The 25285-nt window shown below is 45.2% G+C and overlaps 1 protein-coding gene across 1 annotated transcript in view; it reads right to left on the bottom strand.

Moving 5' to 3' along the window:
* Window positions 1-6734: 6734 nt before the first annotated feature.
* LOC119387134 (proline-rich protein 36) overlaps window positions 6735-25285 on the bottom strand; it is a 201666-nt gene continuing 183115 nt past the window's right edge. The window contains exons 13-15 of the mRNA XM_037654442.2: window positions 19719-19872; window positions 14955-15074; window positions 6735-13642 (exon numbers count right to left, since the gene is read on the bottom strand). Coding sequence (XP_037510370.1) covers window positions 13456-13642; window positions 14955-15074; window positions 19719-19872 — 461 coding nt within the window. The 3' untranslated portion in view covers window positions 6735-13455. The remainder of the gene's footprint in view (window positions 13643-14954; window positions 15075-19718; window positions 19873-25285) is intronic.

Raw genomic sequence — 25285 nt, 5'->3', positions numbered from 1 at the left:
GTGAGGACACTTAGCGGCGGCTTCTTCGCGGGTCACGAAGCGGCTCTATCAAGCTGACGTCATACACGGTCAGCATGGTGCCATTGCCCAGCCTCATAAGAAATGAAGAGAACAATGCGTCATTCTGGCAAAAGCAAACCACGTGGACGAGTGGATGACAGTCGAGCGCCTTTCAGGGAGTTCTGCCTTCAGCTCCCTCACTTGCCTTGCGTTTCAATGTGTATGTTCGCGGTTACAGTGTATATTGAGACCGTGAATCACCTGTGAATGAATGAATGCACCGCTTTATTTGTCCCTGGTCATAGCCTCCTATATTTTTTCATGCCCGCCGAGTGGCGAGTGGAGCATGCGCTCGCCACCACACGGCGTTGTCACCCCATACCCACAGAGTTACTGTATATGCTACCTTTATGTTACTTAAACTCTAATAAAACCCCTTGATCTAGGAAAGTAACGACACTCTCCTACGCGCGCGCGTTTCCTCCTCGATTCTCCTCGCCCGCCACCGGCGCGCGCTGCTCACGGCACCATTTTTCGCGGGCGCGCCGTAGAAATCAATGGAGGCGCGTGATGTCGGGCCACTTTCGCGCCCCGGTGCTGTAGAAAACTTTGAAAATGGTGATAACAAGATCGAGAACACTGGAACGAACGTTTATTAAAATGTTAGTTCCTTTCGAAAGCCGTGTAAATGGGGCATGCTAATTTAAAAGGAGCTTTATGCAGCGTTCCATCATGCAGATGTTTTTTCTGCCACATGATAACATGCTTTACATTTGCATCTGATATAGTTTAGCTTGCGTCATGTCCGCCTGTGTCTGGATTTTTTGTCTCTTTCCTGTGCGCGCATGTGCAGCTCAGGTACTTATACAGCGTCGCATCTTGAAATGACTTCGTGGATAATACATTGTCCACCCATGTGTTTTCTTGACGTGAAAGTAGACTTGCGTGGTGGTCTCCAAACTGAACATGACGCTTGCGTAGTGTCAGTACGATCAAGCGGCGCCAACAGTAAGTCATCTACAGCAATAACAGAAGCGCCGGAGAAAGATTTTTCAAAATAGTATTTTGGCGTTCGTGTCAAAGAAACCAGCATTCGGTTTACCTGTGAGAGGTGACATTCCGTACGAATGTCAAAACACATCGATGCGATGATTTTGGCTCGTGTTACATGAACAGAAAGAAGCTCTCTAAAAACCGCAGAAGGGTAATTTTAAAGCATTTGCTATCAGAGCGAGAATTTTCGGCCTCTGCCTCGAAGCCGATATCGACAGCGAGCGAGCGCGCTCAGTAGAACACCCCCTGCACGTCGTCTCCGCGAGAAAACCAAATTAGAATCGTCTCCCAGTTATGCGTGCGTGGCATCCAAATTCAAAAGCAAATTGACGAAGTGAAAAAAAGCAATGTTAGCTAGCTGGCGCTGCGCATCTACAATACCGTGGGCCTGCATCCTTTCATTCATTTCATTCTTTCAGGGCCTGCATTCGTTGCATTTGGGTGGCTGAAGCGCATATCAAAGTAAGCTGGAAGAATAACGCCTCTACAAGCCGCTGTTCCAATTTTCAGTAAAACAGACAACGTATCCTGCAAGAATGTTACAGCGCGGAAAAAGAAACGAACGGGCCAGTAGAGGCCACGCGGATAAGCGCTGAATTGTACCTGAGGTTTATTTGGGAAAGCACGCATATTAGTAGAGTCACAAATGCGAATCTGAGCAAAGAAAATAGGAAAGCACAAACACGGCACGGAAAAAAAAAGAACTGATCACTAAGGTGAGTCGTCGTGTAGAAGACAACGCCGTAAGTAATACCGGTGTCACAGGGGCACTTTTGATCGCGATCAGGGCCGTTCCAGATCAGGTGCTGCTACGCGGTCATTTATAATCGCGATCAGGCCCGATCGGGATCAAGATCATCGCGATCTGCTCATAGATACCTGGCTCCCAGATTGCGATTTGACTGACGTTTGCGCCAAACTCGATCCGGATTAGTTTGCACCGAATAGCAGCGATGATCGTTGATCGCGATCAAGAAATCCGATCCGGACTGATTCTGATCGCGATCAAAACTACCCGTGTGACACCGGTATAAGAGATAATCTAGTTTTAGATGTGAAGCATCTTATAGCGGAGTTCAATCCGGTGGTGGTGGTGGTGTGCGGTGTGACCACCCTTACTGCGCATGCGCACACCCTCTCCACTTCCCCTCTCCCATTTCCCCCTCACCACTCCCCCTCTAAAACGCGGGCTCTACATGCCGAAACACTGCTTCGCATCGCCTCATGGCCCCTTTAGCGGGAGATGGTGTGATTTACGGAAGACATACTAATGCAGGCGTGACCAAGACGAGCCATTTCTGTCGCGGCCTGCTGGATAACGGCTTACTTTCGCTGTCAGAATGTTATTTTATTTTTTTTGTGCGTTGTGCTTGTGTGTTTCTTTTGTTCTTGCGACTGATCGCATTTGTGTCACGATTTTTGTGTGAATTCTCCCCCCCCCCCCCCCCCCCAGAAAAATTCCTCATTTGGGAACCAGCGCCAGTAAGTGTCATCTCTATTCGTCCATTCGTTTGTTTTTTTTACACCAAACATTCACAATAAACGGAATCTAACAATCACGACAGCGCGATCGAGAAGCTGTATCGATCATCGCGCGTAATTGTTCGCAGCGGAAAGCAGATCATATAGTTGTGCCCTTTAGACTGAATAACAGTTGCCGACGGGCGAGGTGATGGACTCTCAGCTGAATATTCTGCATATTGAGGACAACCCCATTTTTAAGCAACGCGCAAATAGCCTAGGAAAAAAAGACGTTGATGAGCAGGCCGGAACGATATTTAATATGTAGCATTCGGCGATGCTTTGATACGAGCAATAGGAAAGGCGCCTTACGTCGCAAAGAACGCTGTTCCTTGTCGGAACAAAGTTTTTTTGGTCGATATTTTGCAGCCACTGCTTCTTGCGCAAGCCATCACGCTTACCTTGGGGAATCGTAAAAAGTGCATAATCGTTTGTACTCTCATCGTTGCAGTTATAGGCGCAACAGCACGGCATAGCGCCCACACAAAGCACAGAAAACAAAGCGTGCAACGTTCGCTACGAGGAGCCCCGGCATAAAATGGCGCGAGCGAAAAAGAAAAATACCAGCAAAACGCTAGATCCACGCGTCTCTAGGCGAAGGAGACCAATCGTCGGCGCGGAAAAAGCGGTGGAGAACGGGAGGACGCGAAAGAGGCGAGGAGGGAGAGATGAGGACGCGCGCGGCGGCGAGTACAATGAATGACGGTACTTTCGCAAGATCAAGGGGTTTTAATGGCAACTAGAGTCACTGTATATGCTACCTTTAGGTAGCAGAGTTGCGCATCTGTCTTTCAAACGCCGCGAGCAACCATGCGTTGCGGAGAAGCTGACGCTCGGGTCAATTTTTGTATTTTTTGACGCCGCCGCCGCGGTGGACTGGATTGACCCTTGTCATCGACAGTCAAGCTAATCACCGGTCTTCGACACGCCAAGCATGTCAGTCGGCGACACGGTAGGCATGTCGCCTGCAAAAAAGAGAGTGAAACTTCGCCGCATAGCTGCGGTTGCTAGCCAAACCTATGCGCAACTCTGCTACCTAAAGGTAGCATATACAGTGATTCTAATGGCAACTCAAGTCACTGGAACGATGGCAACTTATTGGCAACAGGCTGAAAGCGTCATCTGTCATGCTTCGGCGTAAACCGCATTCCGCCGTGACGCTATCGCGCGCGCCCTCGCGCGCTGCCGCGGCATAGAGACTCTCCTCTTCAAATACTTCTTTCTCCGTGCCCTCGCCACTTATTTCCTAAAAGCACGTGTACCATGTCAGCACTAAGCGTTGACTCTATCAAGACTACACGCTGTTATCTCCGTTTGCGCAACCGCAAACACAGAAAATGAAGTGAAGTCAGTTGATCGCGCACGATAGTCATGCGAGGCAAGGAAGAACGGATCGGCGACTGCATGGCAAAGCAGTGCAGGAGACAATTCACATCTGATATTTCGCGCATATGGACCAATCAAGAGCATCTAGACGTCACGGGATCACTGTCCTGCGTCACGAAGTGCGCCAGAAAGACGAGAAACGCCAGGAGAGAGTATTGCGCTCGTTTTTTTAAATTTTGGCGGTGGTATGACGTCACATGGGACATTTCTGCTCCGGTCATTCTCCCGCATTTGTCCTCTACACTTTAGTGACGTGGTCAGTGGCGTATCAACTGGTTCGCGAGTGGGGGGGCTGGTGTCTCTCAGTCTGTCCGCCGTATATAACAAAAATCAATTTCTCTGAAAAAATCTGAGAAAATTACGCACATACAGACATTAGTTCTACAGTATTTCCCAAAATATTTTGAGCGGCAAAAATTTTTCGGGCACGTGAGCGCCATTTGAATTTCTCGATATGGTGGAAAACCAGGTACGAAAGAAAAATTCTCTATAAATGGACCGTTTCACGCATTCATTCGAAACTTGCTTTTTTGTGTTTTTAGAGCATCGCGCTTTCATTATAGGACAGTTGCTTAGAGTAGCTTTATATTTTTCACTCCTAGGCGCGTAGCTAAAATTGAGTAAATTGCAGCGTTTTCGGGATTTTTTTTACAAAAGACGATTGCAGACCAAACACATCAATTATTTTAATAGAACTCTCCATAAAACGTACTATTTCCTAAAGCTTTTGTATTGCCTGTGTGCGGCGCACAGGCTCTGAAATAAAATCCTGAACTTGGAAAAAACGCTACATTGGCCTATGTTCACACGTCTGTAGCACCCTAAGGTGGTGCAAGAAAAAATAAGCAGAAAAGCGCATACGATTGAGAATCATAACACCTTCGTCTACAGAAAGTTTAATCGAAGTAGTTTTGGTTGTAGTCAAGAAAAAATTTTTTGAAGTTTAGTCCTACCATTGCATTATTTGGTATGGGGGCAGTACAAACCGACTGAATTTACTGCATAAAAAAAAGAGGTAGTGTATTCGTAGCACATGGATTTCAGCCCCTTTTGTTAGTACTACCGTTGTGTTAGTACTAACTTTTGTTAGTATTAGCTCCTTTTGTTGGCGTATCTACCGGGAGGGGGGGGCAGGGGGGGCTAGCACCCCCCTTGCCCCCCCGGTAGATACGCCAATGGGCGTGGTTTCGTTTCCTAAAGAGCGCCGGGGGAGGGGGGGGGGGCGGCCGCCCTTCCCTTTTCACCTAAGAGGGGGGGGGGGCGCAACGTCAGCCCCACACAGACATAATAGGGAGGGCGGAGGGCGCTGCGACTCGGGGGGGGGGGGGGTGCAATGTCAGCGCCATACACTGACATAAATGGGGGGGGGGGGGCACTGCGACGAATAGAGGGACTTTACCTTCGCCTACCCGCCTACGGCGGCACGTGGCACTCCCGCATTTGCCATTGACTGCGAGTTATGCTCAGAGCTCTTTAGGAAACGGAACCACGACACTAAAGTGTTCTAGTACTCTAACCAACGTTACTATCAGGGGCGTAGGCAAGGGGGGGGAGTTGGGGGGGTTCAAACCCCCCCCGAAATTTTTCAGTTTTGCTTGCGTATATAGGCACGCACACATACAAACGCACACACGAACATACATAAAGTATGGTTGAACCCCCCCGAAATAAATTTCTGGCTACGCCCCTGGTACTATGACTCTAACGCCGCGCTGGCCGTATCGACATGCCTTGCACGACTTCCGGTTTGTGCCGCTTAATACGTTTCGATTTCGTTTTTGTGCCGTTTTGCTTATTTAATATTATTTTAGAAATTGCTGGGAATTTCTACTATCGGGCATGTGACAGGAGGGTCTCAGGAACATACAGAATCGCCATTGCCTAGACATGGTCGAAAATTCACCAGAGTTGGCATTAAGAGCCGCCTCTTTTGCAATGGGGTAACTGGCCTGCGCACACTTGGAGGCTTTGCGCTACCAGCAAAAAGTGGTAAGCGTAAGGGACGACAAAAGCCACATAAAGATAACAAAAAAGTGGCACATAGCTTTTTTTTTTGTTTTTAATCCAGTTGGTCCTACAGCATGTTCTGTTAGCAGCACTAGCTGGCAAGTTATACATCTGTACCATGAAATATAAAATAGCATAGCAAAGGATTATAGGACATAAAAAGAGCAGTATGGGTCAGGAAGCTAAGCCAAATATGAGCTAATACTGTACAAGTTCACATTAAGAGGGAGAGTGACTGGGGAGGTTGTGTAATGCACTGCACAGATAACCTGCGTTAACTCCCTACCACGTGGGTACCAGAAGGAGAAAAATACATTTGAGGACAGCAAAACCTGAGGCAACAATGTTAGGTTATACATTGGCAACCTGTGGGAGAATCCTTGTCCTGCCAATTGATACTATGATGTTTCATACGTCTGATAGCGATTGTTTGATAGCAGATTTAGTCTGATAGCAAATGATGGTGATAATAAGTGAGATGCATTGTTTGTCCAAACAATTTAGTTTTTGTAACGGTTTCTTTCGAGGAGCATCATAATTTTTATAGTGTAGAAGAAGGCGCTCACATCTTCTTCAGCTTCTGAGTGAGTGGGTGTTGTACTATGTGCCTTTGTATAGTCTTGTGTTTGTTTTCTACTATGCGACAACAATTATTGTGCAAGAGAAGAGGAGCAGCCGGCACCACGCATTGGCACCAACCTCTCCTTACATACATTTAATAAAAAAGATGCATTGTTGATGGTTTAAAAAAATATGAAACCATGTACTCTTTTACAGAACTTTCTTTATTTAAAAACACTTCAGTACAAGACTGACCACACTAGAGTGTCACGAGTTGAAATCACTTTTTTTTTGTCCTAACCTAACAGAAGAGAGAATATTTTCCTTCTTCAAAACAATGCACAGCTGCTGTCCCTGATAAAACTACAGCGTTGTAAGAACAAATGAAAGCCTTCTGGCCACAGAACACTATATACACACACTTCAACCTGCCAAGCGAACTGGTACATTGTGTTAAGAAGTTCCAGCCACACTTGGGCAAATCAAGCCTTGTCTGGAAAAGCACGAAGGCCTGCAAGGACCGTGAGATGAACGTCAACACATTTACAAAAACAGAAAAAAAAGCATTTACAAGCTGCTCTTCCTGTACAAGCTTTCAAACTGTTTCGTGGAGGGCACGGGCACACATTAGACCTCCAGGTCTAAAAACCTATGCATGAGCACACCATGTAAGTACAAACACCTCGCGGATCTCTGTACACTTGTCGGCTTTGTCACACTAGAAATAACAAACTCGCTGTAACACCATTCACATGAACATAGTAGATTAAGGAACGGAACTAGGAAAACTCACACACTTCATCTGAATAACTGGTGTAAAAGAACACAAAAACACAAGGACAAAACGTTTGTTTACATTTTACATCTTTCTTTCTTTTCTCCCTTGTGCAAAGCGAGTTGCAAAAATAATACATATCTACAGGACATGTGCTTTACTTGTCGCGCCTTAGACCACCCCTCTCATATATTTTTTGGGCACCCAAGCACCAAGCTTCTACATCTACAATTACAAATGTGTTATTGGCGCAATTTACAATTACATATTTTTGGCACGTTTACTTAAATCAAGCAAAACAGCTGTGAAGAAGTCCAACAACATATGCACAATGTACGATGAACAGCCCAGAAAATGCTTTTACGCAACAATGCCCATGCAAATTCTTGGAAAACTAGTTCCACAATGAAAAGTATAGCATGATGCGGGATCAGGCTGCCGCTTCATATTAGATGAATGGTTTGAAACAAAACCTGCCACATGTCAACCTAAAATCAATACCCTTTGACAAATTTGTTGGGTAAATAAGTGATGGGATCAAACCAAGAAATGGCATTTTGCTAGTGGATTGCTGCATCATTCAGGCAGTTCTTTTTATTCTCTGGTGCTCAAAATATATCTACTTGACTTTACATGACTGCCTCAGACCAGTATGCATTGGCTCATGCTAGACAATCGTTCAAAAATCTCATCATTTTAATACTTCCCTTACCACTATTGCACATCAAAACCTGCTGGAGAAAGCTGGCAACAATTGCCTCGTCATTCAACAACATGAGCTTTGACATTGTCACGCGGCCTTGAAAATCTCTATAGAATACAGGTAGCTTCAACTGTACAGCCTGTGCAACCCTATATCCACGTATCAGTGCAGCAAGCAGGAATAGTTACAAACATACGAAGCAAAAAAAAGCTGTCACTTTCTTTAGTGAAAAGAGAATCACACTAGATACAGCTTGTATGGCTTCCAAATAAATTGTAATAACAAGCCTCACTGGAGTTTTTGAACATTATTTTCACTGTTCACAAACTTCGTTATCATTTTATGTTTACAATTTTGCCTAAATGATCATGCAGTCACTGTAAAATGTTCCAAGAAAATGAAATCCATAAGCATAAGCTGTGTTCCCAAAACAGCTGTGTTCATATAGTTTTAGAGCCTCATTATTATTAAGCATTTCCTTCCTTTCCACGTGCCAAACCAGGCCACCAACATTTACTAGAGAGCAGAAAAAAAAATGTAGATCGTTCTAGCAGACATGCACACACATGGCACACATTTTACAGCCATGCACGTATGTAAAAGAAAGCATTTACTATTGTGTTAGTTGACTTGATATGTAGATGTCCATGTAGTCAGCTGCTTGGTTTATCTACCTTTTGCTTTTTAGAAATTGTACATGACACATTCTGTAATGTTGAAACACGAGTAGAGTGCTGCGTATTTGCTGCAATGGCCACTTTCTGACATCCACAGATAACTGTAAGAATGACATCTCTAATGAACCCATGGTGCGGCAACCCAAATTGCAAGCAGATGCACCTGCATTAAGCACATAATTAAAATACTCTGTTGCCTTTACAAACTTACTCACAGTATGAACAATTGCACATGCTCTCAAAACATCAGTAAGCTTTGACGACGCGTAACCGAGCAAGAGATGCAACCAAAATCTGGCGTCCTTACCGTACAACATAAACAGGCAAGAGATAGAAAATTGAACTGAATTAGGAAGAAAGTAAGTTTTGTTAATGTTGGCACATTGCAGATAAGATTTGTGTTCAGTACAAAAAAAAATGGTAACAAAGCTGTTCATGTAGCTACTTAGGAAGCACAATATAACATCAGGAAATCAATGTGCGATGTTTGATGCTTAAAATTCAGAATATGGCAAATTAAGCCCATGAACCACAGCATATATTCCGTTGCTCATTTCACGTAAAATCCTTTCGTGGCTTAATGCAAGTAAGAGGAAGATTACCGGTATACCTTAACCAACGACAACATTTCAGCTTGCTGCCAACTATCGGAAAGCACATCAAAATACACCATAATCACGAGGTGCCTAGCACTGCCTCTAACATAAATGCAACAACTATATGCTAATAAATATCAAGAAGAGTCGGAAGCAAGCTTAGTAGCAGCCTGCTTACAGCAAGTTAGAACCCTTCTTCTTATTCATCGTGGTACTGACACTTGTCTGGCAGGGAATGTGCAACTCCACAAGGCTCCACAACGCACGTCTTTCAACTTCCAAGTACCGCTGTCTCATTCTCACAGCTGAGAAGGCACATCACGCAAAATGTGCTCGAGCAGCAGAAAATGCAAACAATGTTGGCAGCGCAAATGAAAGTCGGAAAGCTTGGCAATGCACCTGGCACAGAAAAGTTTTCATTGTGACTACAATGGCACATCAGATTCTATCATGGTATTTGTCTCGCCATGTGTTAGCTTATCTACAGCCATTCATTAGCCAGGACTCCAAATACATACTTCTAGAAATTCTGCATTGATAATGAATTGAAGGTTTCACAGTATTGTTGAAATATGGAAAACACGAGAATTGTGAGAACAATTAATTTTGTGAAATCAAGCTTCAGAAGATTGAGAGATATTCCAATACAAGGTAACAGCCTACATAAAAGTAAGATAGTTAAACCCAACAATAGTTTTTACTAGAGCTGTGCGAATAGCAAAATTTTGGGTGCGAAGCGAATTTGAATAATAAAGATTGAGTGCGAATCGAATCGAATAATTTCGAATAATTTTCGAATTTCTCAAACATTTTTCGAATAATTCGAAGGGAAATTACAGAAAAAGTTGCAGAGAATCCCTAAGTATGTTCTTGTGAGATCGCAACATGAAAGTGTTTCTTTTCGCTAGGTTGATGAAGCGCTGGTGGGGTCATATTTCATAGTTGTCTTTCTTATCAAGAGTGAGACAATGTAGAAGCCAAATTGTATTCATGTACATGATTTGGTGCAACCAAAGTGTTGCCGACAACACTTTACACGTGATAGGCAGAGATGCCATTTCCTCAGCCTCTCCTCCTCTTTCAACTGCTGTGGAAGGCCAACTGATGTGGCGGACAAGGGTGTGCTTCCTTCAAGTTTGGAGTTCCAAATCTGCCAAGTAGACGTCGATATAAAAGAACATCTGAAATTTTGGATGCTAAAAAGCTTCGGCGTCCGATTTTTCGGACTTCCTGCCCAAATTTCAGGTCCAAAACAGCATTAATTGAGCCCCCAACTCTGCCACATCTTCCATCTCCATGTTGGAACCAGCGTTTTCTTGAGTTAATACATTTGCGACCGTAGCGGAGCTTGAAAGGCAGCTTTGCCGCAATACGAGAGTGTGAGGAGGTGAAGCATATTGAAAATCTAGAAACCACTCCCAATCGGACGTTGACTGTCTCTTGCCTAAGTTCGACCGTAACGGAGCTTGAAAGGCAGCTTTGCCGCAATACGGGGGTGTGATGAGGTGAAGCATATTAAAAATTTAGGGACCATTTCCAACCAGACTTTGTCTCTTGGCTAAGTTCGACCGTAACGGAGCTTGAAAGACAGCTTTGACGCAATACGAGAGTGTAATGAGGTGAAGCATATTAAAAATCTGAAGGGGTCACTTTCAACCGGACGTTGACTGCATTTGTCTTTGGGAAGTTCGAATAGTTCGAATAGTAAAATTTCAGTGCAAATCGAATCGAATAGCAAACACTATTCGAAATATATTCAAAATTTCGAATATTCGCACACCCCTAGTTTTTACAAATTACATGCTGATATCAACAAAAAACATTTTAGATTTACTTCATTAAATCCGATAATTCAATAAATTTATAATTGCTATATCAAAGTTCTACTATTTCATGGTACAAAACTTTGGACAAATGAATAAAGCTCGAGTACTAGCTAATTACTGACAAATACAAAAAAAAAGCAGTTACATTTTGCACACAGTTGGTACCTCTTCCAAAGGCAGAAGTCATAATACCATGGCTTATAGTTGGCACAAAGCAAGAGCCAAGTAACCTGTGATTGCATGAAAAAATTTCAATGCCAGAGAGCTCGCCTGGGAATGTTGAGCATGTTCGGCAAGGCAACGACCCTTGCACCAAAATCACTTTGCCACTTGCATCATGCGAAATGATATAGATAATATGTTGGGGTGCAACAGACTGGCACTATGTGGGCAATGCTCAATCACGGCAGTGTGCTTCTAGTAAGAGGGGGGAAATGTCTTTCTGTCAATGCTAAGCTACTGCTCCTCCACGTTAAGTACATAACCTCACTACTGCTTTGTCTCTAGGGGGCAAGAGCTCAAAGGTGCCGTAGGTGACTATAATGATGTGGCAGAACACAGTAAGTGCTATGCATGTTAATTTTCTGTCCATAAGTGTTGATGGAACAGTTACTTCTCGCATTGAAAGTGCTCCCACAATCAAAAGCTATCTTTATTACACGGCTAATTTGTATTAGTGAAATATGCTAGTTTTAAGAAGGGCATTCGTAAACATTTGTGTTTCGTTTTGGAGGTTTACGGATGTTCACCAGAGCTTTTCTGCTTACACAGATCCTGTTTTATAATATCCTGCTATCTTTGTTCAATACTGAAGCAACAGTTACAGCGACATCTTGATACCCCGTAACTGCAGGAAATTATAATACCCTGCCATCTGCTGTAGGTTCTTGAGGCAACTACTTGTTATGTGCCAGTGGACACAAGAAAATATTTTGTGCATGTGTTCAGAGAAAGAATAGGCATTGCAAAAGCAAAACTGGTGATATAGCAGAAAATTTTGTATGGCAGCTGCAGTTCAACCAGATTATTAGCCCATTTATCTGCGTGCCACATGGTATACACATTCAGAAAACTAGTAAAAGATAATTGCTACCAGCTCTGAAAAAGGCTAACAAAATTGAGAATTTTGTTAGCCTGCGTGACGAAAGGGTATAGGCAGAAGCAAGTATGGCAAGCAAAACATAAGCTGAGTACTATCGCATGAGCATCTCCAAGTGGTATTTGACTTTGATGCAGAATGCCTGCCCAAGCTTGCCGCATGTTGACATTGTTAACAAGTAGGTAGTCAAAGCACCATAGAGGCGTTTCTCTGATCCAGGACCACTTCACTCCTTTTAAGCATAGCTCACGTTTTCGTCCTTGCAGCTCAACTCTGCAGCTGGCGATAAAAAGACTTCACACTCATCATGCATAAATTTCTTTCTTTCTTTGTATAAAATGAAACAAAGTGTATTGCTTAGGGAGTGCCTAAGCTGAATCGACTAGACAGTTTCACATCATGGCAACAACTAAATAAATACTCAGTAATATTAAGTACATTAAATCACTTTTTTCCACGGTTTATCTTAGGTGCGGCAAAAACAGAGTGAATTATGTATATGGAATGTTGCCACTTCAACAAACGAAGCAGTTTGACATCTACACTTGAGGTCAATTCCTGGCACGCAGGACATGTAATTGTAAGTACAACGGCAGTCATTAAAGATAAAACTAAATAAAAGAGAATGCTCCGAAAGCTGTTTTTTGAGCTTTATATAAAAGAAAGCAAAGTTTGCAGCTAAAAAAGCATCACAAGTTACAATTACTGGTGATATTCACACAACATATGGTGACTATTTAGTCAAGAGGAGTTTCTAATCACAAATATTCATGACAGAATAAAATAGAACAAAGAGACACGATAAGGTTGACAGTAACATTTCACTTCAGTCTGTAAAACTGCATATGCTTACGTGAAATGTGGATCCACTTTGCTAAAAATGTGCAAGGAACGTCATTCATAAAAATGCACTGCATTAATTAAAGGCTAGATTTCAATAGTTGTAGTACTTTGTCCAGAATATGCACAGAAGTTGTTTGCTTACAGACTCAGCTAACTCCGCCCTTGCCAAGGCAGGCAGAAAGGCTTGAAAGAGAATTCGGCAGATTATACTGAATTGTGTATACAGCCCAACTCTGAAAAAGCTCTAAATTGTAGAAAAAAGTTCTTCCTTTCTTTCTTTTTTGGCATCTGTCAGTCGGTTGTACGATATAAAACATTAAAGAATAGAATGGGTGTTTGAAATAGAATAAGCAAATTAAAGGTATTCTATGCCATGCTGCCAGCACACAGCAAGTGATGCAAGCATTTTCAGAGAAGTTGGTCGATGACTGGGTAGAGAAGCGACATGTGCTCGGCTCCCTTGATGGGCAGCTTGTTGACTGAGTAGTGGTGGATCATCTCAGGGATGCTTTCGAAGGGCTTGCTGAACTGGCCCAATATAAACTTCCCGTCTTCATTGTGCACTATCTTCATGTGCATGAAACCCCGTGCACTCCTGCGCAGAAAAAAGGAGGGGGCAGTGCGTAAATACAACGAGACATAACTTTTGACATAACCTTTACACAGACATAACCTTTACTGTTACATGACCCTTACATAACCTTAGACATAACCTTCACCTTTTGAGGTGCACAACACGCAGGCACATCTGTCATACGTCATGTAGGGCCCTGTCATATGTTTTTATTGTACGCATTTCCTTGTTTGTATATGCGCATTCATCATACGTGCTGTGAAGATACCGTAGCTGCATGGAGCATGTACAAAATCTCTGGCCTTATCCCTCTGCAAAATTTAGTGAGAAGAAATACTCTGTCCAATTGATTCACTGGGTTTGCTGTCCTGGAGAAACACAAGGGTGGTGAAAAGGACAGTCAAGGAATGCTCTGGCTGTGCTTTTCAGAAGGCGTACTAAAACATTCCAGCATTCAACCATTCAATCAAGAAAATACTTGGTGATAAAACTGTTTTTTTTTTTAATTTCAGTAGCAAGTCTTGAATTTCTAGTCAGTATGTTTCATCCTGTTCTGTAGCTTGTTATGTTGCAAATGATGTGCACAAATATTGATAAGATTACAACTTATGAGAAGGTGTATTTATAGCACCTCAATGTATTTCAATTATCATAGTCACAAAACCAAATGATTCACATATTATACCAGTAAGTCACTGTACCTAAGCTTACTTTAAATACACCTGATATATGACATAGCAGAAAAAAACTTGCTGTTTCACGTGCATAGTTACAGCAATATCATTAAACTATAGGTGGCCAGCACAAGAAGTTGATCGATTGCAATATTTGCATTTTGTTGCACCGTGTTTCCTCGTCTGATAGTGGCTGATAGTGGTGAGCCAACATAGGTTGCAACAAGCTTTAAATTTGGCAGCAAATGCAGCGCTTTGGGTAGGGAAGGTTGAGTTTAATGTTATCAACATCTACTCTTATATCTAAGAAAAAAAAAATAGCAGCGATACTTCCACAGCATGACATACAGCTAGCAAAAACATAGCTTATCTATAAAATAATGCTAACACTATTTAAAAAAAAACAGTATAAATAGACTTCACGCTTCGAAAAATGTTGGCAATAGAAGCTTTTTTGCAAGGCTTCTAGTGGTATAAGATACTAGAAGTCAAACAGTTATGCTGGAGATGGGCAAAGAATGTTTACTCTTTTGAGTACAGTAAATGAATGAGGGTGAATGTCAATGCAACATAGCCGCTACCGAGAATACTAGCCTGCTGGAAAATCGCATAGAGATTTAATAAAAGGCAACTACAATGTGTGAAGTGCATCTGCTTACTTCAGGGAGAGTGAGAAGTCGTGCTTGGAACTTTCGCTGTTGCGGACGAGGTAGCTTCCTTCCTTCAGAACCCTGAGCAAGTTCTCAGCGTCAAGGCGACTGATCGAGCCATGGTACCACCTTAATGGAAGAAAGAATAAAGGAATAAAAAGGTCTTTGATATCAGATCACGCTTACCCTGTGGCATATTACATCACTCCTCAATGCCTTCGTTTCCAGGTGTGCAAGCCTATAAAATTCGTATGGAAACACAACGACATTGCCCAGTCTACCAAACATGTAGAAAAATGTGTTTAGATATCAGAAAAGTTTCTGTTGTTATTGTTGTCGCTGTTAAAGACAGCAGACTAAGAAACACCTATTTAGCTATGCTTACACCCAAAGTACCATTGTCAAGCCATCAGCTTGCCGATTTTTCTTTTCACGGCGCAGCTGTTTAAGCCGGCCGTAATCTGCCCAATGCGAACAAAAAAAAACTTCGCGCCATGATGACGTCACCGCGTGTTGCCTAGCAACTGATTGCACAGCTGCACGCCTGCTTCACTAGCCCATACACTGCTCCGCCACCAGCCCACCTGCCTGGAAACTGCGTGCAACCGCTCGATTGCGCCAGACATGGCTAACTCAGCATGCGGTCCTTCGTACTGTATAAAGCTGGCACGTAGCAGTGGCGCCAGTTGCAGACACGGGGAGATTGAAGGAGGTTTGCACTGCCAATGAAGAAGCTGCTTACCGGGAATCGCGGCGCGCTGCCAAGCAAGACTCTGTACTCGACTCACTTAAAGTAGTCCACGACCTAGTACGGCCCAAATGGCGAGAGGTGACTGTGCTGAACTTGACTGGAACTTGGCATCACTTCGTATAACTTAGCATCACTTGGCATCACTTTGTATGGCCAGGACCAGCTAGGAAACAATCAGCTCCGTTGTGCCTTTAGCCTTGCACAACTAGTGCAAGCTATGCCCGGCTTATTTTACAGCGAAAGCTGTTGTAGGATCACAACAACAGCTGATTTAGGTGGCGTAGTTGTCCGTTGCCGCCGGTGTCCATAACCGCTATCTCACGAAATGAGAAAAAATAGCCAGGATTGGATCGGGTTTGAACCAGGGCCCTCTGCGTGGCAGTCAAGTATTCTACCACAGAACCATGCCGGCACTTGATACTCCTTCACAAAAAGACCTTATACAGGGCGTCACACAATGGGAACTGTGTAACGAGTGGGTCATTTAATGCTTCCAACCCAGTACAAAAGGCTCAGCCATAATTCTTCATAGTCATCAGCCACAGCTTCAACGAAGTGCACATAATGCCTTACAGACGTGTAGCGGGTACCTCGCTTCTCTGCAGTACGACAAATAATGGCATAGTAGGTGCTTCCCTACCTCACAAAAATTATGATGATTTATGGCGTGGGGGTACGTCGCAAGTTTACTTGTATACACCCCAAGAGAGTTTACAACGGGCTCTAGAAAGGCCGCTCTTCCAACTTTCATTGTGACTGTGCTGTGTGTTTCGCGCAGGCCAGGCATTTTTTTTTAAGGCACATGAAATGTCCATACATCAGAAACTTGCAGATAAAATCAGATGGCAAATGGTCATTGTGACTGCCATAACAAAGACAAGGAGACAAATACTAGCTTACAGGGGGAGCAGCTGCCTTCTTTGCATTCTAAAAACATTTTCTTTTACATTTTGCTTCTGAAGTATTTCTGTTTAGACACTGAGGCATCGCTCACTCGCATACTTAAATTAACAACACGCGAGAGAAGGGACTTAGCACATTAAATCAGTAGCTAGATAACATAATATGTGTGAGAGGGTACCCAAAAGTAACTGGGATCGTACTCATGCACATTGTGTACTTGTAGTTCAAAATTGCACCACTAAGGCACTGTGTGAGGACCTTTCGTGAATCAGTAAGCTAAGCCGCATTAACCAACAGCTACGCATTTGGTTTCCATGGCATTTCTCTCTGTGAGCCTGTGAAGCACTTGTGGCATGAAGAGATTCACAGGAGTAAAAGAACCGTGGTGAAATGAGCGGTCGTGGCTCTAGGCATCGGCTTCACTTTGCGTCAGCATTTTTGATGGTGGCACATAGCAAGGAAGCACCATCGTCCCTGATAAGCGATAAGTTGACAGTCCGCGTGCACGGTTCTTTCACTCGAAGCACAGTTGAGAGCGCTGCAATATGGTAGCGCATTAGTGCAGTCACGTGGATCTATTTACATTTCGCGGGCTTTCTTTAAACATCGAAAAAAATCACCGCGCCGCATATACATTGCCACAAAACATCACCTCAGTTGTTTTGGAATGCCCTCTACAACGTAACAAAACACCCTTGTCCCTAAAGTGAATATTAAAAATTTTGCACAATTGATCATAGTTATAACTAATTAAGTGCAATACAGTAGAACCCCGCTGATACGTTTTTCACGGGACCGTAAAAAAAAAACGTAGGAGCCGGGAAACGCAAGAGCCGAGAAACGCGAAAAATTGAGAAATAAGAGTAGTGGTGAACTGCACATAGTTTTGTTTTAATTCTTTCGCTTGAAAAAATCATGCAGCGTTGCCTGGCGCATCTTCTCACGCCCGACAAGCACAAGGCGTTTTTCAAGCACCTGTAGTGCCATGTGGCTCTCGCCATCGTCACTGGTGCGCACATATCTTCGCAATAAATCCAGTGCCGCTACGGCCGATGAGAACGTTCGCTCCGGTATCCGCTCCACCTCCTCCTCAACTTCCTCGTCACTGGCGCACGGATCGGCGCACTCAGCCACGATGTCGTCGACGGATAACATCGCGGAGGTGACAACGGCGTCGTCAACAGAAGCGTAGTCACTGTACGCGATTCCACTGGCACCAACAGTCTCCATGGCAGTGTTCAGTTCGTCGCAGTCTGCGAACGCACCGTCTCCAACAGCTTCTGTTGTGTCATCTGCGCGCACACCGAAACACTTGTTGAAGCAGTGTTCAACTGTAGCAGCAGTGACGGCGCTCCACGCCGATGCTAAATAATGCATGGCATCTAAGATGGTGACGCCTGCCGGCTGCTGCCCACGCTCCACGCTGGCCAGGGACCGCTTTACAATGCACTTGCGGTAGAAGTGCTTTACATTTTTTATTATTCCAGCGTCCAAGGGCTGAAGGTGGCTTGTGGTGTTGGCAGGAAGAAAAACTACCTTTACGTTCCGCAGCGACGCAGTGTCCTTGGGATGTGCGGAGCAGTTGTCGAGAAAAAGAACGACTTTTCTGTTCTGGCAGCCCATCTTAGAGTCCATGTATCTCAAGAACTCCTCAAAAAGTGAACACGTCATCCACGCCTTGGTATTATTGTTGTAGTGGCAGGGCAGGTGACGGACATTTTTAAGGCAGCGTGGGTTTCGAAACTTTCCTATCACCCACGGTTTCATCATTTCCGAACCATCGGAGTTGCAGCACAGCAGCACCGTTAGTCGTTCCTTACTGCATTTTCCACCGTGGCAAGCCTCGCCTTTTAGGTCAGCGTCTTAGAGGGCCTGTACCTTGAAAAAAAGGCCTGCTTCATCGGCATTGAATATGTCTCTCGGCTCGTAGTCCTTTATGATAGACACCACGGTCTCTTTCCAGGCCTCAACCAGTCTCCGTGTCCACGCTTGCAGCCTCTCCGTTGACAGTGCGGTAGCGTAATGCATGTCTGTTTTTGAAACGGTCGATCCAACCGTTAGATGCACAAAAACCGTCGATACGAGCTTGTCGGCGATCTCGAGTGCCTTCTCTCGCAGGATGGTACCGTCGAAGTTAACTCCTGCGGCCCTGGCTTGTTTGAACCATTCGAAAACGGCCTTGTCAAGCTGCACGTGCTCCGAACTCCGGGCTTGCTTGCACTTGACGTCGAAGGTTCGGGCATTTTCTTCAATTTCGATCCGTTTTGCAACGATGGAGTTCAAGGTGGAAGGCGTCATTCCTAACTCCTTCGCTATGCACGCCTTCTTCCGCGTCGGGTTTCTCTTCACAGCGCGGAGAATGTTCAACTTCTCTTGCAGCGAAAGTGATTTCCGCTTTCTTGATGTCATCCTGTTTGAAGACTATTTGGAGCGTTGGAAGTGTAAAGGCACTATGCTGCACGCTCGTATAACCTGCGCAACGACCGACACGAAACAAAGGCAATGCGAGAAGACCGCAGCAAGCACGGGTAAGCACGGGCTAAAGTCCCTAGGGAAAATCTAGGGACTTTAGCACGGGCACACATGGGCGATGGTGATGGCGATCGGGCTATACCCTTTGAAATCGGGCTCAAAATACGGATCTCAAAGGTCATGCTTTTTGCTGGCATGAACCGAAAATACGTCATAGGTGTTGCCCCCGGCACTTTGGGCGGCCAATCCCATTGTCAAGCCGCCAAGCCAAGCTACGTGAAAGACAACATGGCCGCTCGGGCCGGCGCGTCGTGGCACTTCGCAACGTATGATGCGGGAACGGTCCCACAGTTGCGACGCAGCAGCGGGGTTCCCAATGCATTGGATCCTATGGGAGCTGTGCCGGGACCGGCCGAAAACGACGTAACAGCCAGGAAAACGTAACAGCCGGGAACGCAACAGCGGGGTTCTACTGTATATAAAAATACCTTAACGAGCACCACATGATGTTGCTGGTTTCATTCAGTTGCGATTAACCATGTCATTTTAATTCGTGATTCTAGTTATGTGAAAAGCCAGGTATGTGTGTGTGTTGTGGGGCCTGTGTAAGAAAAGAAGGACGCCTGATTAGGCAGGTAGGCACTCACCCTTGCTTTTCAAGAGCGACACTAGTGTCTACTTTCTCGCCGACGACGCTCAAAGCGGCGCAACCAAAGTTAAGCGTGAGGTTGTGCCGAGACCGCTTGGGCGAGTTCGATGCATTCAGGTTCAAGTTCAGGTTGAGCATGGGTCGCGCTGGAGCTGTGAAGAGAGAACACAATAAGAAATTTCAGTAAACCGAGTGTGAATACATCCTGAACAGTCACACCTTTTACAGTACTTTTTATGTAACATACAATTTGACGCGATGTGCTTCGCACAGCTCAATGGCAATCAGTGACATATCATATTTGTAGTGTCCACTCGGTCGATTCACCTTATAAGTTCATACGATATAAAGATAACACAAATGGGATGTGTGACGATGGGCCATTTTTATCCGTCATCTTCCCAATAAACAAACCAATTTTTCGTTCCTTGGGAATATTACAGAAACATTTTGTTGCCGGACCTTTACTTTTGGGAGTTATATAGCAATGCTATGATTTGCCTTTAAAAAGTACAAGGTCAGTTGAATGTTTAACACAGTATTCCAATAAATCGTGAATTTGTTTTGGTTGATGCCCCTGTCAATCATTTCACATCCAAGTTATGCTCTAAAAACGTACACGCAATTTGCGAGTTTCTTTCCATTGTCAACTTGTAAATATAGTTATCATCTGAAATATTAAAACCTATATGGCTTATCCTATATACCAGCTGGGAGTTCTTCTCAATGTGCATAAAAATCGGGCAGGTTGTAGTGTGCACGTACCTCACAGGAGTACGGCCACTAGCGTGGGTTTTCAAGGCGGCGAGCGCGCGTACCTGTTCAGACCGCATGGCTCTCTTGGCTGCCCACGCGGCCGAGGAGGCGGGGCCTTTCGCGCTTTAGCGCACGTGTCGCTATCACGTGACACGGCTTCTCCCAAAGAGACACCCGCACCACCGCCGCGCCACCGCCGCAGCGCGTTCTGATTGGCTGCGGCAAAGCGGCGAGTAGCGGCGAGCGGCAAAAAATTGGTCCGAGAGCGATCGGACCTGCCGCCTCGTTTTCCGCCCCGCTTTCGCCGCCTGGAGAGGAGGTTTTGCCGCTTTCCGCCTCACCGCTTCGCCGCTTTGCCGCCCCGCCTTCGGTGTGAATGTAAAGTTTGCGGGATGTGCAGCGCGTGGCGGAGCGGCGGAAAACTGCATTGCTGCGTCACCTACCGTGATGCGACGGGTGTTGAGGCTATCGGCCGCAGCCTCCGCGATTAGATCCGGCAACGGCACGTTGTCTAAACGCGACGTCGCTAATCGCCGAGGCCGATAGCCTCAACACCCGCCGCATCACGGTAGATGACGCAGCAATGCAGTTTTCCGTCGCTCCGCCACGCGCTGCACATCCCGCAAACTATTGCTGTCGACAGTACGTTCAAGCGCAAAGGCACCGAGCGTAGCGCGGCAAGTACACAGTACTGCTCTCGAAATCCGCAACACTTTAATGCCTGCGGCAACTCCACAAAACGCAGTACAACGCCCGCTCCCAAAGGCGGCGGGAGAAGCAAAAACAGGCTTAACCACGCCACGGGCGAAAGTACAACACAAAGGGTGCCGCGAGCACGTCTCCGCGGGCAAAAGGGCTCACGGCGACACGCCGCTGAGGGAAACGGACCCTCGCGACTATGCTGCGTACTCTTACGATCTGCGACCACAGGGCCCGATCGCTCGAGCAAGGGCCAACTCCGCTCGCGTTGGCTTCGATAGATACGGTTTCCGCGTAGTAAGACCACGCGCGAATGCACCGCACCGCTCTTCAGCCTAGCGTTCGGAAAGGACAACGTACCCAGGTGAAAATGAGTAACTGGGAATCCAACTGGTTTCAACTGGTATCAACTGGGATCAAATGGTTCCAGTTAGGAAACAACTGGTCCCAGTTGATTCCATTTGCAACTTGTCCCAGTTAGCAGCTGGTCCCAGTTACAACTCAACTGGTCCTAGTTGATTCCAGTTCAACTGGTCCCAGTTAGCAGCTGGTCCCAGTTACAACTCAACTGGTGCCAGTTGATTCCAGTTGCAACTGGTCCCAGTTAGCAGCTGGTTCCAGTTACAGCTCAACTGGCCACCAACGGGAACCATGACCAGTTGAACTGGAAGAAGCTGATCCCAGTTGGAAACCATAACCAGTTAAATTGGAAGCAAGTGGTCCCAGTTGCGCCCTAACTGGAAGTGCGACCAGTTGTCTTGGTTGTACGGTTCTTCAAAGTGAAAGAAGAAGATAATTGAACTCGAACACATACGCAGCATTGCTGTACTTGAGCGAATGGGTTTTATCCAAGAGCTTTTTGTGTCCTATTCGTAGAGGGGTACCATCACTAGCCTAGTAATATTCCTAGGACAATGAGAGAATAAGAAAATAGCATCTCATGGTTTCCGAATGAATTATCTTTTCTTGTTTAGACGTCATCCTCTTCGTGTTGTTTAAACCCCATTACATTAATATATACAGTCTTACCTCACCTGAAATATATGTATTTTTTAAAAATCATATTATCGTGGATTATTCCGTTGCGCAAATGCGCAACACAGTGCACACAAGCGTACGCTTGTTTTAGCATCAGTACATTCAACTAACATTAAAAAGCTGTTGTCAATCTTTTTACGTCCATCACGGTGACAATACGCGCAACCGAGGCGGGCCCAATTGACGTTGGGGTGTTAATATTGCCGTCGTTTCGCTGGGAGCATGCCATGCTTAATAGTATTGTGTGTAGCACAGCGGTTACTTCCGTACGAGAACGAAAAATGGAGTAGTGCCAGTGCCGAGAGCTACCACAGCTGAGACTGCCGACATGCTGCCGACACAATCCCACAAACCGTAGCACAAACGCAGCCTCTCTACATCGACCACTGACCTCCATCCTCCTAGTGGAGATCAGTGACATCGACTGCCGTTACATTAGTTCCGTATCTCATAGGCTCATACATTGAACGAAGCAGTAAAGTAAGCAAGCATAAAGATTACATATAAAATAAACTGAAATGAATTATTTCGTGCCAATTCGGCAATATTTAATGGAAGAAAGAAACCGGATAACAAAGACATAAAATTTAGAAAAACAGCGATGCTAGTTTCGTACACCACATGGGACGAGGGCTAGCTACCGAGCGCTCGGTGGTCCGTGGTCGCGCTGCTTAGTTGTGCTGTTTTTCAAAAGGAACGTGCAGTCATGGCGTGCGTAAATTAGACTTTGTCGAATTAGTGTTCGGCAGCTTCATTTCTGGAAGACTTTGACTTCAGGCAAACGCCGGTCAAGTGTTTACGCCTGTGACAAGACGGATATATGGACCCATTGTGTGCGGAACGCTGCCTGCCAATTGTCAGCGATGCAGCCGTTTGAAGGTAATTATACCATTTATGCTTCGAGTGCTAGTTCTCAGTATCCTAGAGAAGATGTAGATATAATGCAGGCAGAGTGTTTTGAGTGTTGAGACGATGGAACGTTGCATTGTAAACAAATGCTTTCTATACTGCTCTAGCTAAGTTTGTTTATGGGTTTGTGCGGAGTGCTCGCAAACTTGCTGCCATTTGTTTGGGAGCATCACAGAAAACGAGTGCCGTGCAATATTTGTGCTTTGAACGGTGTGCTAAATAACTATGAAGTGTACTCGTAACTCTGTCCGCGACTTTCAAAGAAAGCGCTAAGGGCCCGTATGTGCACTCTAAATGAATATTCCTGAACCTGTTGCATGTGTAGGCATATGAATTCGAGTGAAAATAATGGTTCTTTTATTATTTTTTGCCGCTGATATATAAACTCGACTTCTAAAAATTCGGAATAGATGCAGCGCATGATCTCTGTAGACAGAGTTTGTCGTGTGAATTGTTAGAAGGTAGGTCTGCTGTGTATATCTATAAATTGATATGACTGTCCTGGGACATGCATGAAACATGTTACCTCTTATTTTGCAGCAACGCTGTTTCATTGGTCACGAGTGAATGGCACAGATTCATCAGCTGCGCAGCCCGAAACTTCACCAGTATATTTGGTTGAGAAAATACAGTGCTGCATGAAAGCCGTGCGGAGGAAATGTTTCCACTGAATGTGCAACCACAGTGCTGGTCCAAACCAGCCACAGCAGGGAATAGGCCTCCCAAGCTCGGCCAGGGGGCGCTGCGTCGCACGCGTTTCGCCGCCTTTCTAGCAAAAACCGGTCGCTCCCCTCCCGCGCCTGCCTTTTGACTGCGCTGTCTCAGCACGTTCCCGCACCCTGCACGCGCTGTTCTCTGCTCGCCGTGCACGTGCAGCTTCACGTGTCCCTTCCTGTGAAGGTTTAGAAAGGTCCCAGAGATGGAAAAAACGTTTTCACGGTGGGAATCTCACCAGAGGAGAACGGTTGATCGACCACCTTTTCGGGACCGAGCAGGTCGTCAAGGGCGATGCTGTTTGTGCGAGCGCTACGTGCGTGCCGATGCTGAACGGGCACATTTCTTTGACATGAATAGGGAGGTGACTGCGCGAGTTCTGTAATTATGTTACCGGTAAAAAGCACATTCGTTGCGGCAGTCGTGTCTACTCGGATCTCGAGCTGTCAGCAAACACCCAGCACGCTTTCGCGTGCGTTTTCTATTCGCACTTTCCAGATGAGGTAGCGCCACCGCGCGGATTTTTTCCGAAGACAGGAGACGGTGGTGGGTTTCCTACTCGCCACGTTTGTGTGCATGTTTGTGTGGCTGCCGGAGCGTCGTAGTAGTGCGCCATGGAGAAAAACGGGCTAAGAGCGAAGAGCAATCGCACGTGCAGTGTGCCACTATGCACAAATCGTGCAATATTTGGAAAAGTCAGCTTGCACCGCTTTCCAAAAGAGAAAGAACCAAGGTAAAGAACGACAGAAGTTGTGGAGAATCAAGCTCCGCATTGGGAAAGAAGTTAGCAAATGGTCGTGTGTATTTCAACAAGGACAACTAATATGTGACTGTTAAGTAGAAACATGTTATTAAAAGTCACGGTTGGGAGTGCAACAACAAACACCAGATGCAATTTCATTTCCTTTTATTGCAGTGATGCCTCTATGTTTGTTTTTACATTGAAGCTTTTAGTACGGCATATCGCACACATTCACTGTTAGTCTCTCGGTGCACATTGCAGGACACAACCAACAAAATGTGATAAATTCATGTTGTTAAAAGGTTTTTAACCTGTTCAAATATATCAGTGTGGCAAACACATCTTTGCATTGAGCAGAGAGACCGGCCTTGCATGTGCATTCTCCCTGATAATAAATAAATCAATGATAAGCATGCAAACGACATTAAAACTGTGGTAATTCTCGCGGGGTAAAATGCGACAGCTGCCACATGCATAATGAATCCGGGAAGCTTTAAGCACCATATTGCTACTTTTATTACACTAGAATGAAGAAGTGACAGTGTCTCCCCACCACCCCACGGCACGCGAAAACGCCAATCGTGCGGGAAGCTGCAGGTATTGGCATACTTCATCATTGCGCTCATATCTGCTGAATCGCCAATACATAACTCTTTCCGTTTCAGTCTTAAACAATCATTTCACAGCTAAACCGGCGCGGGGAACCA

The sequence above is a fragment of the Rhipicephalus sanguineus genome, chromosome 3 (assembly GCF_013339695.2).
Source record: "Rhipicephalus sanguineus isolate Rsan-2018 chromosome 3, BIME_Rsan_1.4, whole genome shotgun sequence".
In the NCBI taxonomy this organism is placed as follows: domain Eukaryota; kingdom Metazoa; phylum Arthropoda; class Arachnida; order Ixodida; family Ixodidae; genus Rhipicephalus; species Rhipicephalus sanguineus.
This window is presented reverse-complemented; position numbering and strand designations above follow the sequence as displayed.